The sequence below is a fragment of the Vulpes lagopus genome, chromosome 23 (genome assembly GCF_018345385.1).
Source record: "Vulpes lagopus strain Blue_001 chromosome 23, ASM1834538v1, whole genome shotgun sequence".
Taxonomy (NCBI): domain Eukaryota; kingdom Metazoa; phylum Chordata; class Mammalia; order Carnivora; family Canidae; genus Vulpes; species Vulpes lagopus.
In genome coordinates this window covers 50,447,981-50,472,370 of record NC_054846.1, presented here as the reverse complement: position 1 = coordinate 50,472,370, position 24,390 = coordinate 50,447,981, and the positions used below count along the sequence as shown (strand labels likewise).

Genomic DNA, 24,390 nt, shown 5'->3' with positions numbered 1-24,390 from the left:
ATAGAAAACCTGAACAGGCTAATAACCAGGGAGGAAATTGAAGCAGTCATCAAAAACCTCCCAAGACACAAGAGTCCAGGGCCAGATGGCTTCCCAGGCGAATTCTATCAAACGTTTAAAGAAGAAATCATACCTATTCTGCTAAAGCTGTTTGGAAAGATAGAAAGAGATGGAGTACTTCCAAATTCGTTCTATGAGGCCAGCATCACCTTAATTCCGAAACCAGACAAAGACCCCACCAAAAAGGAGAATTACAGACCAATATCCCTGATGAATATGGATGCAAAAATTCTCAACAAGATACTAGCCAATAGGATCCAACAACACATTAAGAAAATTATTCACCATGACCAAGTAGGATTTATCCCTGGGACACAAGGCTGGTTCAACACTCGTAAAACCATCAATGTGATTCATCATATCAGCAAGAGAAAAAACCAAGAACCATATGATACTCTCATTAGATGCAGAGAAAGCATTTGACAAAATACAGCATCCATTCCTGATCAAAACCCTTAAGAGTGTTGGGATAGAGGGAACTTTCCTCGACATCTTAAAAGCCATTTACGAAAAGCCCACAGCAAATATCATTCTCAATGGGGAAGCACTGGGAGCCTTTCCCCTAAGATCAGGAACAAGACAGGGATGTCCACTCTCACCACTGCTGTTCAACATAGTTCTGGAGGTCCTCGCCTCAGCAATCAGACAACAAAAAGACATTAAAGGCATTCAAATTGGCAAAGAAGAAGTCAAGCTTTCCCTCTTCGCCGATGACATGATACTCTACATAGGAAACCCAAAAGCCTCCACCCCAAGATTGCTAGAACTCATACAGCAATTTGGTAGCGTGGCAGGATACAAAATCAATGCCCAGAAATCAATGGCATTTCTATACACTAACAATGAGACTGAAGAAAGAGAAATTAAGGAGTCAATCCCATTTACAATTGCACCCAAAAGCATAAGATACCTAGGAATAAACCTAACCAAAGAGGTAAAAGATCTATACCCTAAAAACTATAGAACACTTCTGAAAGAAATTGAGGAAGACACAAAGAGATGGAAAAATATTCCATGCTCATGGATTGGCAGAATTAATATTGTAAAAATGTCAATGTTACCTAGGGCAATTTATATGTTTAATGCAATCCCTATCAAAATACCATGGACTTTCTTCATAGAGTTAGAACAAATTATTTTAAGATTTGTGTGGAATCAGAAAAGACCCCGAATAGCCAGGGGAATTTTAAAAAAGAAAACCATAGCTGGGGGCATCACAATGCCAGATTTCAGGTGGTACTACAAAGCTGCGGTCATCAAGACAGTGTGGTACTGGCACAAAAACAGACACATAGATCAATGGAACAGAATAGAGAACCCAGAAGTGGACCCTGAAATGTATGGTCATCTAATATTCGATAAAGGAGGAAAGACTATCCATTGGAAGAAAGACAGTCTCTTCAATAAATGGTGCTGGGAAAATTGGACATCCACATGCAGAAGAATGAAACTGGACCACTCTCTTTCACCATACACAAAGATAAACTCAAAATGGATGAGAGATCTAAATGTGAGACAAGAGTCCATCAAAATCATAGAAGAGAACACAGGCAACACCCTCTTTGAACTCAGCCACAGTAACTTCTTGCAAGATACATCCACAAAGGCAAAAGAAACAAAAGCAAAAATGAACTATTGGGACTTCATCAAGATAAGAAGCTTTTGCACAGCAAAGGATACAGTCAACAAAACTAAAAGACAACCTACAGAATGGGAGAAGATATTTGCAAATGACATATCAGATAAAGGGCTAGTTTCCAAAATCTATAAAGAACTTATTAAACTCAACACCAAAGAAACAAACAATCCAATCATGAAATGGGCAAAAGACATGAAGAGAAATCTCACAGAGGAAGACATGGACATGGCCAACATGCACATGAGAAAATGCTCTGCATCACTTGCCATCAGGGAAATACAAATCAAAACCACAATGAGATCCCACCTCACACCAGTGAGAATGGGGAAAATTAACAAGGCAGGAAACAACAAATGTTGGAGAGGATGCGGAGAAAAGGGAAGCCTCTTACACTGTTGGTGGGAATGTGAACTGGTGCAGCCACTCTGGAAAACTGTGTGGAGGTTCCTCAAAGAGTTAAAAATAGACCTGCCCTACGACCCAGCAATTGCACTGTTAGGGATTTACCCCAAAGATTCAGATGCAATGAAACGTCGGGACACCTGCACCCCAATGTTTCTATCAGCAATGGCCACAATAGCCAAACTGTGGAAGGAGCCTCGGTGTCCATCGAAAGATGAATTGATAAAGAAGATGTGGTCTATGTATACAATGGAATATTATTCAGCAATTAGAAACGACAAATACCCACCATTTGCTTCTACGTGGATGGAACTGGAGGGTATTATGCTGAGTGAAATAAGTCAATCGGAGAAGGACAAACAGTGTATGTTCTCATTCATTTGGGGAATATGAATAATAGTGAAAGGGAATATAAAGGAAGGGAAAAGAAATGTTGGGAAATATCAGGAAGGGAGACAGAACATAAAGACTCCTAACTCGGGGAAACGAACTAGGGGTGGTGGAAGGGGAGGAGGTCGGGTGTTGGAGGGGAATGGGTGACGGGCACTGAGGTGGACACTTGATGGGATGAGCACTGGGTGTTTTTCTGTATGTTGGTAAATTGAACACCAATAAAAATTAATTAAAAATTAAAAAAAAACTTAGACTAATGTCCATAGAAGAAATAGAGAAGGTCATGAATAAATGGTTCCCCACCAGAAAAGTGAAAAATAAAGGACCAAAGAGAAGAAAGAGAGAAAGGAATAGAAGTTTTTGAAACAGTAAATGACTGAGAACTTTCCAAAATTAATGATAGACACCAAACCACAGATATAGGAAACTCAGGATACCAAGCAGGAAAACACCAAAATATCTACTCGAAAAAATCAAGATGCACGTTTCATTCAAACTACCGAAGATCAAAGACAAAAAGGAAATCTTTTTTTTAATATTTTATTTATTTATTCATGAGAATACACAGGAGAGAGAGAGGCAGAGACACAGGCAGAGGGAGAAGCAGGCTCCACGCAGGGAGCCCAATGTGGGACTCGATCCCGGGACTCCAGGATCACGCCCTGTGCTGAAGGCGGCGCTAAACCGCTGAGCCACCCGGGCTGCCCACAAAAGGGCAGTCTTGAAAGAAAGCACAGGAAAAAAAACCTTAACCCATAGAACAGCAGTGACAAAAATTACATTGGACTTCTCTTCAGAAAACAGGCAAAGAAGAGTGAAGTAAAATATTTAAAGTGTTAAAAACAAAAAGCAGCCAACCTTGAATTCTTCCAAATTAACCTTAAAAATGAAAGAGAAATAAAGACTTTCTCGGACAAAAATTGAGGAAATTTGTCATCATTAGACATGCTTTGCAAGAAATAGTGAAATCCGTTCTTTAGAAAGAGGGAAAATGATATAGGCCTGAAGCTCAGATCTACATAAAGAAAGAACATTAAGGAAGGAATAAATGAAGGTAAAATAAAACCTTTTGTTTTCCTTTTTTTTTTTTTTTGGAGTTTAAAAAAATTTTTTTATTGGTGTTCAATTTGCCAACATATAGAATAACATCCAGTGCTCATCCAGTCAAGTGCCCACCTCAGTGCCCGTCACCCAGTCACCCCCACCCCCCTCCTACCTCCCCTTCCACCACCCCTAGTTTGTTTCCCAGAGTTAGGAGTCTCTCATGTTCTGTCTCCCTTTTTGATATTTCCCACTCATTTTTTCTCCTTTCCCCTTTATTCCCTTTCAGTATTTTTTATATTCCCCAAATGAGTGAGACCATATAGTGTTTTTCCTTCTCCGACTGACTTATTTCACTCAGCATAATACCCTCCAGTTCCATCCACCTCGAAGCAAATGATGGGTATTTGTCGTTTCTAATGGCTGAGTAATATTCCATTGTATACATAAATCACATCTACTTTATCCATTCATCTTTCAATTGTTTTCTTATTTTTAATTGATCCTACAGATAACAATCTGTTCAAAATAATAACAACAACATTCAGTTTATAGCTTATGAAGAAGTAAAATAAATAACAATGTTATAAGGGATAGGAGAAAAATTGGGAATTGCGAATACCCGTTATAAGTTGCTTGCAAGTATTATTTGAAAATGGGCTTGAGTTAGCTGCAAATACACATTATAGGGATGCCTGGGTGGCTCAGTGGTTGAGCATCTGCCTCTGGCTCAAGGAGTGATCCCAGGGTCCTGGGATCAAGTTCCGCATCAGGCTCCTGGCAGAGAGCTTACTTCTCCCTCTGCCTATGTCTCTGCCTCTCTCTGTGTTTAATGAATAAATAAATAAAACCTTTAAAAATACACATAAACTCAAGGACAGCCACTAAACAAGGTAAAACTGAGTATAATTTATATGTTAAGAGAGGAGAAAAGTGGAATCATATTAAATGTTTAATTAAAACCAGAGAAAGCATAAAAAGAGTGGAAGACTAAAAAGAAAAAAACAAAACAATGAATAGTAAGAAGTAACAATTATGGTAGCTATCAATCCAAATATTCATATTAAGCATCAATGGTTTAAATAAACCAATTAAAAGATGGACTGTCAGAGTGAATTAAAAAACCAACTATATGTTGTCTACAAGAAACCCACTTTAGGTATATAAAGATACGTGTAGATTAAAAGTAAGGGAATAGAGAAAGATATACTAACTAACCAAAAGAAAGCTGGGATAGCTATATTAAGTTCAGATAGAACAGATTTCAAAACAAGGAAAATTATTAGGTTAAAAATTATTAGAGATTAAAAAAGGGCATTCCATAAAGATAAAGGGGCCAATTCTCCAAGAAAACAACAGTCTTTAGGGTAAATGCACCTAGGAACAGAGGGTCGAAATACATAAGGCAAAAAATAATAGGACTCAAGAAGGAATAAATGAATCTGTTCTTATAGTTGGAGACTACAAAACTCCCCTGTCAGTAATGGACAGATCCAACAGGCAGAGAACCAGCAAGGACATAGTTGAACTGAACAATATCATCAATCAACTGGATCTATTTGACATCTATAGAGTACATCATCCAATGCAGCAGAATACACTTCCTTTTCAAGCTCACAGAGAACATTCATCAAGATTGACAGCATTTGGGCCATAAAACACACCCTAAATTTTAAACAAACATAAATCATACAAAGTATGTTCTCAGACCACAATGGAATAGAAATCAATAACAGAAAGATAGTTGGAAAACTCCAAAATAGTTGGAGAATAAACCACACATTTTAAAATAATGTATGGGTCAAAGCAGTCTCAAGGAAAATTTTAAAGATATTTTGAACTAAATAGAAAATTAAAATACAACTAATCAAAATTGTGGAACACAGTGAAGGCAGTACTTAGAGGGAACTTTATAGCATTGAATTAATATATTAGAAAAGAAGAAAGATCTAAAATCAGTAATCTAATCTTCTGCCTTAGGAAACTATGAAGAGAACACATTAAATCCAAAGTAAGTAAAATAAAGGAAATAAAAATTAGAACAGAAAGCAGTGAAATCGAAAATAAGAAACCAAGGGCTAAAAATCAATGAACCAAAAGTTGGTTCTCTGAGGAGTGCCTGGGTGGCTCAGTTGGTAAAGCATCTGACTTCAGCTCAGGTCATGGTCTCAGGGTCCTTCAGCTCAGGTCATGGTCTCGGGGTACTTTCTGCTTAATTTTTCTGTAAGACTAAAACTCTCTGAAAAATAGTTTGTTAATTTTTAAACTTATTTTAGGGAGAGAAGGGAGCATGGGTGTGGAGAGGGGCAGAGGGAGAGGGAAAGAGAATCTTAAGCAGACTCCATGCTGAGTGTGGAGCCCTAAGCAGGGCTCAATCTCACAACCCTGAGATCATGACCCGAGCCAAAATCAAGAGTCAGACACTTAACTGACTATGCCACCCAGACATGCCTAATTTGTTATTAAGAAATACTACAGAGTCTCTTTAAATAAATCAGCATGGTCCCAGTACATGAATACATAGACCAATAGAATAGAAAAGAAAGTCCAGAAATAAGCTCAAGTATATATGTCAGTTTAGTATATGATAAAGGTAGCGCAAATCACTGGAAGAAACGATGGAACTTTTAAATTAAATTAAATTTTTAATTGAAGTGTAATTAACATAGAGTATTATATTGATTTCAGGTGTACAGTATAATGACTCAATAATTCTATATATTACTCAATGTGCATCATGATAAGTACACCCTTAATCCCCTTTATTTACATCATCCAATCTCTTACCCATCTGTCCTCTGGCAACCTCCAGTTTGCTCTCTGTATTTAAGAGCCTTTTTTTTTTGCCTCTTTTTTTCTTTGTTTTGTCTTTAAATAAAAAAATCTGAGTGAGTTCATATGATATTTGTCTTTGACTTCACTTCCAGAATACCCTCCAGGTATGGATGTGTGTTGTTGCAAAAGGCAAGATCTCCATCTTTTTATGGCTGAATAATGTGTGTGTGTGTGTGTGTGTGTGTGTGTGTGTGTGTGTGTGTGACAGAAAAGATGGAACTTTGTAATACATGGCGATGGGACAACTGGATAACCATTTGGAAATGTAAGATCAACACTTCATAGCATATGTAAGAATAAACTCTAAATGGATCAGAGATCTAAATGCAAAAAGAACAAGACCACACAAGCACTGGAAGAAAAACATGAATGAATCTCTACAATTGGGGTATAGTTGCAGTAGTTCTCAGCTGGAGATACTTTTTTTAAAGGTTTTAATTTTATTTTTTGCTTTTGGAGAGAGAGAGCACTAGCAGGGGTGGGGTGAGCAGTGGGCAGAGGGAGAGAGAGAATCTTAAGCAGGTTCCACACCCAGTGCAGAGCCCAATGTGGGGCTCAGGACTCGATCTCAGGACCCTGAGGCATGACCTGAGCTGAAATCAAGAGTTGGGTGCTTCACTGACTTAGCCACCCAGGTACCCCAGCTGCAGATAATTTTGATCCCAGGGGACATTCATCAATGTCGAGACACGTTCAGTTGCTACAACTATCAGAGTCATACTGGCATCGAGTGGGTAGGTGTCAGGGATGCAGCTAAACATCCTACAAGACACAGGACAGATCCCCACACAACAAAGGCTTATGCAACCCAAACTGTCATTAGAGCAAGGGTTGGCATACCCTACGAGAGGGGGAAGGCTATTAACTACTATTTAAAGTCCAGATGCAATAAAAAATTTCATAAATTTGATGACATAAAAATAAAAATTTTGAAAAAGTTTTATTTTGAACAAATTTAATTTTTCCCCAGTACTTTGCATTTTGTTTTTTAATCATCATTATGTAATATAAAAAAATAGTAAAGAATTTTTTCACCAAGTATGTTGTAGATGCCCCCAGATACATTCTAATGAACCATACAAATTTAGCATTTTCTGTGTGGGCAATGATATGGACAAGTCTGGAACTACTGCTGTATATAATGCCAATCTATGTCTTAAATAGTTAAACTAACCTGCTTCTCTGAGTCTACTCCTTATAATATCTACATTCCTGTGTGTCTATATGTGACTGTGCATGTGTCAGTGTGTGTTGCAAATTTCCTTGAGGCAAATATATTCTCTAAAGTAAATATATATATGTGTATATATATATATTTTTTTTTTTTTGAGAGAGAGAGAGAGAACATGAGCATGAGCAAGTAGGAAGGGCATAGGGAGAGGGAGAGGCACGCTCCCTTCAGAGCATGGAGCCCGAAGCAAGGCTCATGGGATCATGACCTGAGCTGAAGGCAGACACTTAACCGACTGAGCCACCCAAGTGTCCTAAAGTAACTATTTTTATGTTTAACACTTATTCAGTGCCAGGTATTGTCCTAAGCCCTTTATGTATCCCAACATATTTAATCATCACTGCAAACCTAGAAGATAGTTCCTTTTAATCCCCATTTTACAGATGACACTGAGACAAAGCAGTGAGTAACATGCCCAAAGTCACACTGCTAGTAAGTAGTAGAGCCAAGGAAGGTTCATTAACTACTTGATAAATATTCTCTATTATGATGTTGATGAAAAGTAATGTTGAATTGCTTAAAAATCTTAATCTATTTCAACTTTCATGTTTATGTTTTGCCAAAACTCTCTTTGAATGAAGCTTCTTTTTTTTTTTTAAGATTTTATTTTTAAGTAATTTCTACAACCAACCGACATGGGGCTCAAACTCATAACACTAAGGCTGATTGAACTACTGACTGAATCAGCCAGGTGCCCCAAATGAAACTTCTTTTTTTAGTTTATTTTTTTATTGTAGTAAGATGAGATTGGGCACATTCAGGATGGTGTGGCCATGGACTGTTTTATTTATTTATTTTTTAATTGTAGTAAGAACTCTTAACCTGAGATCTGCCTACTTAACAAGCTTTTACATGCCAATACAGTACTGTTAACTTACAGGCAGATCTCTAGAACTTCTTATCCTGTGTAACTGAAAGTTTATCCCCACTGAAAAACTCTCCATTTCCCCCTTCTTTTGAATGCATATCCGTGCTCACTCTGTTCTGCTCCTACATTCATTTCTATATTGTGTGAGTGTTTTTAGTTTGTCATTATTCCTTTATTACTGCAAACACTGTGCAAAGAGCCACGTGCCCTGTGTGCTTTGAGATATTAAATGTCCCCTTGTTATATTTGTATTATTAACAATTGTACATAATGACCAAGGTGTAGCTAACTTCTGACAGGACTACTACTATGGATGTAGCAAATTCTTTTTTTTGAAGATTTTATTTATTTGTGTATGGTGAAAGAGAGTGGTCTAGTTTCATTCTTCTGCATGTGGATGTCCAATTTTCCCAGCACCATTTATTGAAGAGACTGTCTTTCTTCCAATGGATAGTCTTTTCTACACAAAGATAAACTCAAAATGGATGAAAGATCTAAATGTGAGACAAGAGTCCATCAAAATCCTAGAGGAGAACACAGGCAACACTCTTTTTGAACTCAGCCACAGTAACTTCTTGCAAGATACATCCACAAAGGCAAAAGAAACAAAAGCAAAAATGAACTATTGGGACTTCATCAAGATAAGAAGCTTTTGCACAGCAAAGGATACAGTCAACAAAACTAAAAGACAACCTACAGAATGGGAGAAGATATTTGCAAATGACGTATCAGATAAAGGGCTAGTTTCCAAGATCTATAAAGAACTTATTAAACTCAACAGCAAAGAAACAAACAATCCAATCATGAAATGGGCAAAAGACATGAAGAGAAATCTCACAGAGGAAGACATGGACATGGCCAACATACACATGAGAAAATGCTCTGCATCACTTGCCATCAGGGAAATACAAATCAAAACTACAATGAGATCCCACCTCACACCAGTGAGAATGGGGAAAATTAACAAGGCAGGAAACAACAAATGTTGGAGAGGATGCGGAGAAAAGGGAACCCTCTTGCACTGTTGGTGGGAATGTGAACTGGTGCAGCCACTCTGGAACTGTGTGGAGGTTCCTCAAAGAGTTAAAAATAGACCTGCCCTACGACCCAGCAATTGCACTGTTGGGGATTTACCCCAAAGATACAGATGCAATGAAACGCTGGGACACCTGCACCCCGATGTTTCTAGCAGCAATGTCCACAATAGCCAAACTGTGGAAGGAGCTTTGGTGTCCATCAAAAGATGAATGTATAAATAAGATGTAGTTTATGTATACAATGGAATATTACTCAGCCATTGGAAATGACAAATACCCACCATTTGCTTCGACGTGGATGGAACTGGAGGGTATTATGCTGAGTGAAGTAAGTCAATCGGAGGACAAACATTATATGTTCTCATTCATTTGGGGAATATAAATAATAGTGAAAGGGAATATAAGGGAAGGGAGAAGAAGTGTGTGGGAAATATCAGAAAGGGAGACAGAACATAAAGACTCCTAACTCTGGGAAACAAACTAGGGGTGGTGGAAGGGGAGGAGGGCGGGGGGTGGGGGTGAATGGGTGACGGGCACTGAGGTGGGCACTTGACGGGATGAGCACTGGGTGTTATTCTGTATGTTGGCAAATTGAACACCAATAAGAAATAAATTTATTATAAAAAAGATTTTATTTATTTGTGTGTGTGTGTGTGTGTGTGTGTGTGTGTGTGAGAGAGAGAGAGAGAGAGAGAGAGAGAGAGAGAGAGAGGCAGGCAGAGACACAGGCAGAGGGAGAAGCAGGCTCCATGCAGGGAGCCTGACGTGGGACTCGATCCCGGGACTCCAGGATCATGCCCTGGACTGAAGGCAGTGCTAAACTACTGAGCCACCCGGGCTGCCCTAGCAAATTCTTCTAAAGCAGCATTGTCCCTATAGCTCCATTAAGAACAAGAATGTTTTCTTTGCTCACAATGAAGCCTATTCTTTTTTTTTTTAAGCCTATTCTTCTGGACAGACACAACACAATTATGACCGCATATGGATGTGGGCCACCCAAATGCAAGAAGTACCTGTGTACTGATGGAGAATTTTGACCAGCTCCTGTAAGCGATGGCCCTGAGGGCTGAATTTGAAAATTATGTCATGGTGATGTAAGAAACTGTACAAGCGGTAAAAGATTATTTTGCTGGCTTCAAACGTTGTTTTAACATAAAGATCATGGGTGCTAGGAGAGAAAGAAGGGAAATATGTCAATGAATGACTTAGAGGATAGCCAATAGGTGTCTTTCTTGCTTTCCTGTCACTGACCTGCTTATCTGGCAGTTGGTCTCCTGGCTGAAAGCGCATTTCATCAGTACATCCAAGGTCATCAGGTTGATGTGCTCAAAGACCTCCACAACTGTGTCCTGAGTGCCACAAATCTTCTCCCACTTACCCTGGCATAGGAGGTCAAGATCAACAACATCACCATCATCAAAATACCTTTACCTGAAAGCTCCTCTCTGACTCTGCTCTTAGGACATAAGGTAGACTGCCCTGACCTAGAAGGAGCCATCCGTTATATATGTAAATTAATCAAGTGGCATGAGGAGGGAAAAACTGCACCCAGCTGGGTGAGAAAGAGCATGGAGCAACCCGGGTTTCTGGAAAATGGCTGAGTTAAGTATCTTTGGCCTTTCAGTTATTATCATAACTCTGCTTTACAGCAGATCAGAGTCCCAGTAAAACAGACCTATAATTACAGAGGGTCTCTCCAGGGCTTCTTCCATCTTCAGTCCCCAAATCGCTAGACAATCCACCCTATCACTACTGCCAACCACCATAGCCACATTTAAAATAAACTTGGAACATTGTAAAACACATTTTCAATTCAGGGGCTCCTGGGTGGATCAATTGGTTAAGCATCTGACTCTTGATTTCAGCTAAACTCATGATCTCAGGGTTGTGAGATAGAGCCCCACATCGGGCTCCACGTTGGGTGTGGAGCCTGCTTAAGATTAGCTCTCTCCCTCTCCCTCTCCCCTGCCCCTCCACCCCTTCTTACAGACCAAAAACAAAACCTAAAGACATTTTCAATTCAGAAGTGGAGGACAGAGAGAAGCTATGAAAGGAGCAGCTTCGGGGAGTGACTCCCAGTCAAGTGCTCCTTCTGTCTACTCTCCCCCCCCCAAGTGACCTACTTACACTACATCCGAGATGTTTTGTGGCTGAAACTGCCATATATGAAAATATATTTGTCATAATAGGCATTCATTGTGTAAAACACAAATAAATCTCAATGGTTAAAGTCAGAGCAACCTACATTTGTTGAACACCTATGCCATAGCTAGGGGCTGCTATGGATTTGCAGGTCTGGATGGGGGTGGGGTGGAAGGCAGAGATTTTTTTTAAAGCTTTTACTCAAATGTCAATTGTTTATTCAATTGTTTTCATCTTTAATTATATAAGTTTAACTGAGTAAAAAAAAGTAAATTTAGAAGAAATGGGAGCAAAGGGGAAGCTCAAGGCTGGAGGCACTTCTGCATAGTTCAGCAGAGGGAGGAACTATGGATGGGGTCTCAGGCACAGGCGGGACAGAGAAACAAGGAAGACAGAAGTGGTTTTATTGAAACAGAGTTAAACCCAGTACCATCACTGGCTAATTTGCAATTGTGCACAAAGCTGCACAGAATGGAAATAGCATGCTCCCTGCCGGGCCCCCTAGCCTGCCCCCTGGTTTGCTGCCAAGAATGAGATAGGGGTATTTTCACCTCAACAAGGGCAACTGATGTTAAATCCACTTCTGTGAGAACCCAGTTAATCAGCTGGTAACAGCAGGTCTCTCTTGGGAAAAGGGATGAGTTTACAGATGAAGGTGGAGGGAAACCTTGACTTTGTGGGGTTTGAAGTTTATAATAAAACTTCTATTAATGAGTTACTTGTCTGATTTTTAAACGAGTACAAATTTAAAAAATTTAAATATGTCATGTACAAGTGAAGTTTTGGAATGGAACTCATTTATAAATCATGCCCATGGGAATATTCTTCTGCCAGCATCTTCCTGGCTCTTTGAAAAGGCTCAAATAAGCTCCTAATGATCCCCCTACTATCCACTAGAGGAAACTCACATCTGCGACTTTAATCTAGACACTTATCCTTTCTAGGGTCTTTGTAGCCATCAGGCAAGTTCATCCTAACTTCCACACCTTTGTTCATGCTAACTCACTCTGCCTAGAATTCCCTCATCTGTATTATCCACATAATCAAGTCTTGTTCATACGTCCTGGCAAATCTGAGTCCCCTCTGCATCTGAAGCTAATATAGCTGTTCCTGGTTCCATCACTTGTCAGTTATAGCACTTACCATCTGAATCTCACTACTTGGTACTTGGTTTACTGCCATAGGGTCTCAAAATATATCCAAGTCGTATGACCAGATCTTCATCATTTTTTATCACCCAAAGAACCAAAGCAAAGGCTTACATAGACACCTCTTGCTCAGCTGGTAATTGTACATTGGCTAATTTCTAGGAGCCATCCTCCTTTGACTTTCACTACCCACTACAGACGTGAAATACATTCCTTTTTGGAAACATTCTGGAACACATCAGAGCACTCGTCCCCTTCACTTACCAGCATTATATTCACAGAATGGGCCATCACCTTGATGTATGATTTCAAGATGTTAACATTGAACCCAGGAGTTAGTAGGCAGCGGTGCTGGAACCATTTGGATCCTTCCAGACTCACTAGTCCGTTTCCTTGAGAAATAAAAGGGATAAAATCTCATGCCACTTTATTGGATGAGATGACAAAGGAGAGGTGAGGGACACAACATCATGGGCTGACCATGGCACACAGGTAGTCATAACAGAGTGGAAATCAGAGCAGGGCTCATATATTAAGTTGGAAGTTAGTTTTGATGCTTACATCTGGGATGGATGTATTCAACATTGTGAGGAAGACACACCAAGTTTTGCAGCCTGATGAGTATGCCGATCCTGAAATCACCAGCTACTGTCTCTGTAGTAACTGAATAAGTTACCTAATCTTTCCAAGGTTTGGTTTTCTCAATGATGAAGTGTGATAATAAGCATCTACTTCACTGTGTTCAGCTACACACTGAAAGTGTATATATGAGGCAACTAGCATGGCCTGTAACTTGATGTAGAAACACAACAAATATTCATCTCTCTTGACTCCAAACCAACCCATAAACTATGCTGTGAATACAAAATTTACAAGGAACTAGACCTGAGTATTTGCTCTGTCCCCAGATGTCTCGTCTTCGAGCCCTAGTCTGTGCTTTACACCCATAAATGATATGAAGTGGAAACTCTCAGGAAGGCCAATGCTTTACAACCTTTTGTTGCAAGAAAGGTCATTAAAGATTTGGTTTTAAAATGACTGTAAAGTTTATTAGTATGTAATTTCCATCATTCATTGAGTGCTTACGTGTCAGGCTTGTGACACATGGTCCAGCACTGGTACAATGCCAGCCTTTACACTAAGTGTGGGAAATATGGGCTTCACTTAATTCTCACAATGGCCCAGAGATGTAATGCTTATTGGATGATTTCCCCCAAATCACATTCAATTAGTCAGTGGGAGGCAGTGTTCAAATCCAAGTAGCTCTGAACCCCAAACCTACAATTTTTTCATTTAATTCCTTCTTTGTCTAACATAAATACCAATTACATTACTAAAAGTCTTAATTTATCTGCTAATGGAATACTACAAACTATACTTCAGAGCAAAACTGCACTGGTTTTCAAATGGAAATAAAGGAACTCCAAAAAGAAAGGGGAAGAACCAAGAAAACAAGAGGGAAGAAAGGATAAAATAAAGGATATAGCTGTGAGGCTACAGTTTTAAAGACAGAGATGGGATGGATTCACACACATGTGCCTTAAGAATGAGACTTTGGGGAGAGAAATGGACAAAGAGGGCTCCTGAGAAGTTGTGCTGTGTTGGCTTAGCACTCACTCTTGATCTTCCCCCTAGAAAACTTGCAGTATAGATTTATCACTCTCTTAATGCTTTTGAGCATTCTGATTTGTTTCTTGGAATGCTCTGCTATAGCAAGGGGACCTCAGTGTGTCACCCTACTCTGTTGTACATACATACCAAGACATGGAATCAAGAACTTGTACAGGTACTTGGACTTGGGATCTGCAGAGTCAAGCAGAAGAAACAAATGACAGCATTAGAAATTACCAAAGTCGGTGAAGTTTCTTTAAATTTGCCTGCACTAACCATAAATAACAAAAAAGGAGCCCAGGACTCACCCCCTATAGCCTTGGTAGGCCTAGGAAAACTACAAGTCTCGGTTGAGAAACCAGAGAATAACAAACCCCAGGAGGCAGACAGGTACACATACCCAGATTTTCCCCTTGCTTATACTTTCTCCAACAGAAGTAGAGATTGCCTAAGGGTTACCAAGTTTCCGGAACAGGATTTCGGACAGTATATCCTTTTTGGAAAGTAGGTTAGTGATTAGAGCAGGGGCTGGCAAACCACAGAGAATGGGGGACAAATGCTTCTTGGGGTTCTCGTGAACTCTAACATGGAGGTATTTTACGGCTTTGTCCTTTAAAGGGTAAGCAGGAAACAAATTAGGGCTGGGGGCATGGGGAACATGGAGACTTTCAGGGAAAAGCTGTTTTCCTTTATCAGGTTTTACTGAAAGTAAGAGAGACAGTGGACAGGGAAAAAAGATTAGAATATAAGATTGTATTTAAAACTAAGTTAGTTAAAACATAGATGATGGAGCAAAAACCAGATATTTTAATTTTGTGCTATGAGATGATCCACCATGGATGCCTTGATAAAGGCTTGGATGGGGGAATTAGATGACTTGTGCATGCCCTAAAACGAAACACAGTTGAGAAGTATGCAGAAAGCAAAAAATAAATAAATAAAATTTGGACCACAGTCAAGAGGTTATACTGGTAAATTAATGATCTAGCAGTCAGGTATATGTACTGAACCAACAGAGGCAGAGCTACTTCTGAATTCTTGAAAGACTTATGCTCAAACAGGGGGCTGGGGGTGGGAGGTATTGCTGACGTGAAGTCACAAAACCAAGAGGCAAAGGAAGTCCTTGGTGATCTGATGGTGCCAACTGGGCTTTAAGATATATCCTCAAGGGTCAAGGGCCCATGGGAGTCTGACCTGGACAAAGGACTGGGTGGGGTGGGAGGAGTGGGAATCTCTTTCAGGGTTGGTCAGAAACTTCTCCTCACTTTCTCCAGGTCTCTCTCTCTCTCTCTCTCTCTCTTTAAAGATTTTATTTATTCATGAGAGACACAAAGAGAGAGGCAGAGACATAGGCAGAGGGAGAAGCAGGCTCCTCGCAAGAAGCCCGATGCAAGACTCGATCCTGGACCCCGGGATCAAGACCTGAGCCACTGAGCCACTCAGGTGTCCTCTTTTCTTTTCTTTTCCTTTTTCTTTTCTTTTTTCTTTTTTTCTTTCTTTTCTTTTCTTTTCTTTTCTTTTCTTTCTTTTCCTTCCTTCCTTCCTTCCTCTTTCTTTCTTTCTTTCTTTCTTTCTTTCTTTCTTTCTTTCATTCTTTCTTTCTTTTTTCTTTCTTTCTTCTTTTATTCCAGTATAGTGAACACAGTGTTATATTAGTTTCAGGTGTACAGTGTAGTGATTCAACACTACCATACATCACCCAGTGCTCATCACAAGTGGCCTCCTTCATTCCCATCACCTATTTCTCCCATCCCCCTCCCCTCTGGAAATCATCAGTGTGTCTCTAGGTCTTTTAAAGGCCCAATACTAATCTTTGCTTCAGGATTTCTTTAGGATCCTGCCTGTGAGTTTTGCATATCACTCTTAGGAGGATTAGGTTCATGAGATTCATCCCTTTTCTTACCTGTTCTGCCCAGAAATGTCTTTGCGTAGTCTGGGTCGTAGATATAGAAAAATGCCTGAAAAGGTCCAACCCAGTAAGGAAAGGCACAAGGGTATTTTTCAACAAGCTCCTCAAGTTTCTCTGTTTTACCATCCTGAAGTAACTGCAGTGAAAAAAGAGTGAAGGAAGTTAGAGGAACCAGACAGTCTGGACTCAACCCTCTTACAGAGGCAAGCTGATCTAGGGCCTGGATAAGGTCGCACAAACATGCATTCCTTGGCATTTCCAAGCTTGGAGTATAATTTTTAAATATATTAATTAATTAATTAATTAATTAATGAGAGAACTGGGGGGAGAGGCAGAGGGGGAGGGAGAAGGAGAAAATCTCAAGCAGACTTCCCCCGTATCATGGAGCCCAATGCAGGGCTTTTTCTCACAACCCTGACATCATGATCTGAATTAAAAGCAAGAATCAGGGCAGCCCCGGTGGTGCAGCGGTTTAGCGCCGCCTGCAGCCCAGGGTGTGATCTTGGAGACCCTGGATTGAGTCCCACGTGGGGCTCTCTGCATTCTCCCTCTGCCTGTGTCTCTGCCTCTCTCTCTCTCTCTCTCTCTCTGTGTGTGTCTCTATGAATAAATAAATAAAATCTCTGTGTCTCTATGAATAAATAAATAAAATCTTTAAAAAAAACCCAAGAATCAGACACTTAGCTGACCATGACATCCCGGTGCCCCAGAATATACTTTTCTAATGAAGGTCAGGGCATTTATCTTCTCAATGTAAATGTATGTTGTATCTCCAGAACAAGCCCCTGTCAAATGTCAAATGACATCTATGGTGAACTGTTTTCCCAACTGAGAAGGTGAAGAGAATCTCATCTGCTTCATCTGCCAACATCTCACATTTTGATTAGGAGTGGAGTCAAAGCTGAGAAAGATTTTTTTCCTATGGGAAGCTAATTGGTGATAGGCTGAACATGACCCATGATCCAGTTCACAATTTCCTCTCCCTTTTCCTTTCTCTAATCATTGAGGAGTGATTTTTTTCTTGTGACTTCGTAGTAAAAGCTCCTCCCTAAAAACCCACCCACTCCATCTATGAAGAAAATCTCATTCTCTTCCCTTACTACTTGGAGGCTCATTTTGAAGTTTGAAGCAATGTTTAAGTAAAAAACTCCCAGCTTCTAGCATTTATAAATCAGAGTACAAATGCCATAATCACAGATGAACTTTTTACTTGATAAGTAGTTTACTAATGGCTCATTTAAAAAATTCCTCTAAATCACTGACAAGAAGATTCATTTATATCCATTTATTATATAAAGTGGGAGTGTGTGTGCACCTGTATGTGTGTGTCTGTGCATGCTCAGCGACACATGATTGTGGGGGTCCTGACTTGCAAAGAAACCCTAAGGCTGGCAAACTCTTCTTTGTGTGACCAATCATACAGAGTTTGCCATGTGATTGCTTGTACCCTCAGAAAAGAAGGAAAACTCTGGCTCCCAATTTCCTCTGTTATCAACCAGCATTTTTATCCCATGAAATGTTCTCTGGAAAGTTGAGGGCCCCTAGGAGGTTGAGATTCTTAAAATCTAGCTCCTGAAATGGTACAGACTCATTTTTGCTAACGTTCCCACAATCAAGCCAGTGACAAGCACCCACTGACAATGCAAATGATGTTTCCCAACAAAGCAAAGGTTCCTTCATTAATTCATTTGTAAACAATAGACAAATGATTATTTATTAAGTGCCTAGTATATATGCCAGGCAATAGAGATGTAAGGAAATATAAGACAGTTAAGGTCTTTGCCCTCATGGAAATTATAGCCTAATATGAGGATTATTTATTTAGGTTGGAAATTGTCATGGACACCCTCAGCCACAAGCATGTGGTTATACTTTGAGTAACTCCTGTCTCGGCAAAAAGAAGAGAAAGCCATTGTGAGTCCCACAATATATGAATTTATATTTCTTTATCCACAGTAGTATCTTAATATATTTGAAAATATGTCTTATACATATTTAGGAAGTATTGTTTAGAAATATTCAGAAAGTGCTTAGTCCCCAGACAAATAATAATAGCTAACACTTACAAAGCACTATTATAAACTAGGTGCTGCCAAGATCATGCTTTCCATGATTTATATTGTTTAATCTTTATACCAGGAACCCTATGAAGCAGATATGATTAGAATTTACATTTTACAGATGAGGAAACTGAGTCTCAGGGAGGTTAAGGAAAATTGTTTCAGCTGTTCTTTGTGACTATCTGAGTGATGAATTGTCAAAAGAAACATAAAGGGTAGGGGCACGTGGGTGGCTCAGTTGGTTAATTGGCTCAGGTCATGATCTCAGGATCCTGGGATTGTGCCCTGAGTCAGACTCTGTGCTTAACATGGAGTCTGCTTGTCCCTCTCTGCCCCTCCAGCTGCCTGTTCATGCTTTTTCTCTCTCTCTCTCTCAAATAAATAAATAAATAAATAAAATCTTTTAAAAAGAAACATAAAAAGTACAAAGAAAGATAAATAAGCAGGGTTGGTAATATTAGCCAGCTTGATATATCAGCCATCGCTCATCTGCAAAACTCTGATAGGGGCCTTTCTAAAATACACAAAAAATAATTTAGTGACAGTCAAGATGACTATGGACTTTAAAACATTATGAATGCAATAAACAATCTGAATGAAAATAAGACCATTCTGTTTACAACAATATCAGAAAGAACAAAACATTCAGAAACAAAAAGAGACAAATATAAGACTTATATTCTGAAAACTACAAAACATTGTTGAAAGAAATTTTTAAAAACCTTAAGTAAATGTAAAGATATCTCATGTTTGTGAATCAGAAGACTTAATATTGCTAAAATGACAATAATTCCCAAATTGATCTACAAATTCAATGTAATCCTGCAGAATCACACCTGGCTTCTTTGTAGATGACATTGACAAGCTGATCTTAAAACTTATATGGAAACCAGAGGTATCCAGAATAGACTAAATAATCTTGAAAAAAAAAAAACAAAATAGGAGGATTCATGCTTTCTGATTTCAAAACTTACTCTAAAGCAAAGTAAGACAGTGTGGTATCGGCATAAGGGTAGACATATAGATCAATAGAATAGAATTGAGAATCCAGAAATAAAGTTCATGTTTATAGTCAACTGATAGTAGTGTTTTTTGTTCCAATAAGGTGGTTCTTGGTGGGCCCTTGGATGGGGGCTGGTCACCAGAAAGACCAAGCCATAATTAGAAACTTGGGATTTTCAACCCCATTTCCCATTCTCCAGAGATAGAGAGGGATTGGCAATGGGGTTAATGTTCAATCATGCCTATATGAGGAAGACTTTGTAATAATTCCAAAAGTACAGGGTTTGGAGACCTTCTAGTTTGGTGAACATGTGGAGGTACTGGTAGAGTGATGCATCTGGAGAGGGCATGGGCGCTCTGTGCCCCTTCCCAGATAACTTACCCTGTGCATCACTTCCAACTGCATGCTCATCTGTATCCTTTATCCTAACCACTTTTAATAAACTGGTAAACAGTAAATTAACTGTGTTCCTGAATTCTGTGAGCTAATCCCACATATTAACCAAACCCAAGGAGGAGGTTATGGGAATCTCCAACTTACAGGTGATTGAACATAGTAACAACTTGGACTTATCATTGGCACCTGAAGTGGGGAGGGGATAGTCCTGTGAGGCTGAATTCTTAATCTGTGGGATTTGATTATTTCTCTGGGTAGACAGTCAGAATTTCATTAAGTTGTAGGACACTCAGTTAGTACCACAAAATTGCTTGGTTGCAGGGGCACTCACCCAACATCTGGTGTCAAAAATGTTTTGAGTATGGCCATAATGTGAGAGAAAAGGGGAAACACAGGAGGAAGACTGGGTTTTTCCCACTCAGGTGCCAAAACAATACAATGGGGGGGGGGAGAGTAGTCTTTTCAACGAATGGTGCTGGGATATAACTAGATATCCACAAAGAATAAAATAAAGTTAGACCCTTACTTTACACAATATGCAACAATTAACTTAAAGAATCAAATATCTAAACAAAAGAGGTAAAAGTATAAAACTCTTAGAAGAAAACACAAGGAATTAACCTTAGACTCAATAGTCAGCTGCATTTCTACACTAAAATGTAGAAAATCTATATTTTTTACACAAAACCAGCTGCATTTCTAACAAACAATCTGAAAAGAAAATAATGAAAACAAGTCCATTTACCATACATGAAAAAGAATAAAATATTTAGGATGCGAAACCAAGTATTGGAAAACCAAGTATTCCCAACCAACAAGGTGAAAGACTTGCACAGTGAGAGCTAAACATTTCTAAAGAACTTTATTTATTTATTTTTTTTAATTTTTTTATTTATTTATGATAGTCACAGAGAGAGAGAGAGAGGCAGAGACACAGGCGGAGGGAGAAGCAGGCTCCATGCACCGGGAGCCTGATGTGGGATTCGATCCAGGGTCTCCAGGATCGCGCCCCGGGCCAAAGGCAGGCGCCAAACCGCTGCGCCACCCAGGGATCCCTCTAAAGAACTTTAAAAGGACATAAATAAATGGAAACACATCTCATATTCATGGATTGGGAGATTTATTATTTTTTAAAAGATTTTATTTATTTATTTATTCATGAGAGACATACAGAGAGAGGCAGAGACATAGGCAGAGGGAGGGGCAGGCTCCCAGGGAGCCTGAGGCAGGCCCAGTCCTAGGACCCCAAGATCACAACCTAAGCCAAAGGCACATGCTCAACCACTGAGCCACCCAGGCGTCCTTGGAAGATTTATTATTGTTAAGATGTAAGTACTACCCTAAGGGATCTACAATTCAATGTAATCCTTACCAAAATCTCACTGATGTTTTCTGTAGAAATAGAAAAATCATCCTAAAATTTATATAGAATATCAAGGGACCTTGAATAGCCAAAACAGTCTTAAATCACAAGAACAAAACTGAAGGACTCACATTTCTTGATTTCAAAACTTATTACAGAGCTACAGTAATCAAAACAGTGTGATTCTGGCCCAGAAATATATATATATATATAGGCTAATGGAATAAAATAGAAAGCCTAGAAATAAATCCTCAAATATCTGGTCAAGTGATGTTCGACAAAGGTGCCAGGACCATTCAATGGGAAAATGATAGTTTTTCAACAAATGTTGCTGGGAAAACTGGATATCCACATGCCACAGAATAAAGTTGGGCCCTTCCTTACCAAAACGCCATATACAAAAATTAACTGAAACTGGTTCAAAGACCTAAATATAAGACCTAAACCTGTAAAACTCTTAGAAGAAAACATAGGGCATAGAACGCCTGGGTGGCTCAGCGGTTAAGTGTCTGCCTTTGGCTCCGGGAGTGATCGTGGAGTCCTGGGATCAAGTCCCACATTGGGCTCCCTGCATGGAGCCTGCTTCTCCCTCTGCATGTGTCCCTGCCTCTCTCTCTCTGTGTGTCTCTCATAAATAATTAAACAAAATCTTAAAAAACAAAAAAGGAAAACACAAGGCAGATTCTCCACAGCATTGGATCTGGCAATGACTTCTTCAATATGACACAAAAGGCACAGGAAAAAAAATATACAAATTGGACATTATGAAAATCAAAAATTTTTGTTCATGAAAAGACAGTATAACAGAATAAAAAGTGAAAAGCACAGAATGGGAGAAATATTTGCAAATAATATATCTGATAAGTGGGACTCCACTTATCCAGAACAAATAGAGATCTTAAACTCAACAACAAAAAACAAACAACCTGATCCAAAATGAGTAGAAGACTTAACTAGACACTTCTCCAAAAAAGATATACAAATGGCATTGAGCAGATGAAAAGACGCTTAAGGGATGCCTTAGTGGCTCAATGGTTGAGTGTCTGTCGGCCGTAGGCTTGAGTTGTGATCCAGGGGTCCTGGGACCAAGTCCAGCATCAGGCTCCCCATGGGGAGCCTTTTCTTCCTCTGCCTATGTTTCTATCTCTCTCTGTGTCTCTCATGAATGAATGAATGAATGAATGAATGAATAATTAAATAAAATCTTAAAAAAAGAGAAAAGATGCTTAACATCACTAATCATTAGGGAAATGCAAATCACACCCATTAGGATAACTACCGTCAGGAAAAAAAAAAAAAAACCCAAAACAGAAAACAAATGTTAGTAAGAACATGGAGAGATTGGAATCTCTGTGCACTTCTGGTGGAAGTGTAAAATGGTACTGCCACTATGGAAAACAGTGTGGCTGTTCCTCAAAAAATTAAAAATGGAATTACTATGTGATCCAGCAATTCCATTTCTGGGTACCTATCCAAAAGAATTGAAAGTAGGGCATTGTACACCCATGTTCACAATAGCTAAAATGTAGAAACCACCCATGTATCCACTGATGGATGAATAGATAAATAAAATGAGGTATATAGGGCCAGTGAAATATTATTCAGTTTTTAAAAGAAAGGAAATTCTGACATATGCTACAGAATGGATGAACCCTGAGGACATTACGTTAAGTGAAATAAGCTAGTCACAAAAAAGATAAATACTACACGATTCCACTTATACAAAATACTAGTAGTCAAAATTGTAGAGTAGTCAAAATTACAGAGACAGAAAATAGAGTGGTGGTTCCTGGGGGCTGGGGAGATAAAGAAATGGGGGACTATTGTTTACTGGGTATAGAGTTTCAGTTTTGCAAGCTGAAAAGAGTTATGGAGTTGGATGGTGTTGATGACTGCACAACATTATGAATGTATGTAACATCACTGACTTGTACACTTTTAAAAATGTTTAAGAGGGTAAATTTTATGTTATGGGCATTTTACTACAGTAATGATGTTGGGAAAAAAATCAGAAATGTGTCAGAATTTTCAACAGTCACCTTGAAAGCTAGAAGACGATGGAATGTTGTCTTCATTCAAAATTCTGAGAGAAAATTATTTCCAAAGTCTAATTCTATACCCAGCCAAACTATCAACTAAGTTATGAATTTTAACAGACAATTTCAGCCATTTGAGAGCTCAAAGAATTCACCCAAGATTCCTTCACTCAATCTCAAGAAGCTACCCATAAAAATAATAAAATAAATCAGAAAAAAAGATATACTATCCAGGAAACAGAAGATATGACACAGAATAGCACATTATCTGTGTACCAGGCCTAGAGAGCAACCAGTCCAGGTTAGAATGGGAGGAGAAGTCTTTGGGAGAAATGCCTCCAGAAAAGTATATGGACTGATAGATTGTTTGATATCTTTCAGTATTTGAAAATGTTGTTGAGATGTGTTTGACAGATCTATTAAAAACATTTGGGAAAAAATAGTGATAGATTTTGAAAAACTAAGCATATGAGAAAAGGACATTAATAACAACATGAGAGAAGAAAGTTCTATGAGAGAAGGAACAAAATCAACCATTGGATCAGTGGTAAGTAAGCATTTACATAATCAAAATAATATAAGTACTAATTTTTCTCTTTAACCAAAAAATACCATGTAACTATATTGGGACAGTAAAAGATGAGGTATAAGTGATTATGCATCATAAAGTAGTTAATAAAAGGATATCTAAAATTATTAAATTAAGAAATGCAATATAGTAATATTTTACCAATAAGGATTGAAAGAAACATGTAAAACAGTTGAGAGTGGTTGCTTTTGGAAAGAAGGATTAAGGGGAGGTGGGCAGGGGGTGGGGTTGACTAGGTGACCGGTACTGAGGTGGGCACTTGACAGGATGAGCACTGGGTGTTATTTTATATGTTGGCAAATTGAACACCAATAAAAAATAAATTTATATTAAAAAAAAGAGTGGAGCTGAAAGATCATGCAGCAGCTCTGCGGGGGACACTCTCCCCACCTCAACCATCCTTTAAAATTCTGCCCAGACTTTCACAGACTTTCCTTCCTCCCCTAGATAGAGACGCCCACTTCCTTCCAAGATCCCCTTGTCCCTAGGTCTCTATCAAAGCACTCATTACCCTGTATTTGTATCTTCTCTTTGTAGTCTAAGTAGGCATCTGCCTTGGGCTTCTGAAAGTAGGTACTAGTCTGCTCTCTGCAATTCCAGCATCCACCACACAATTCCACTCAAAGC

At 39.0% G+C, this 24,390-nt stretch overlaps 1 protein-coding gene across 3 annotated transcripts in view; it reads right to left on the bottom strand.

Annotated features, from left to right (window-relative positions):
- Positions 1-24,390, bottom strand: part of LOC121481290 (cytochrome P450 4X1-like) — a 92,702-nt gene that overhangs the window by 20,752 nt on the left and 47,560 nt on the right. For all 3 annotated transcript variants that reach the window (XM_041738566.1, XM_041738567.1, XM_041738568.1), the window contains 5 exons: positions 16,311-16,452; positions 14,555-14,599; positions 13,061-13,188; positions 10,758-10,885; positions 10,520-10,674 (listed from right to left, as the gene is read on the bottom strand). In XM_041738566.1, coding sequence (XP_041594500.1) covers positions 10,520-10,674; positions 10,758-10,885; positions 13,061-13,188; positions 14,555-14,599; positions 16,311-16,452 — 598 coding nt within the window. The remainder of the gene's footprint in view (positions 1-10,519; positions 10,675-10,757; positions 10,886-13,060; positions 13,189-14,554; positions 14,600-16,310; positions 16,453-24,390) is intronic.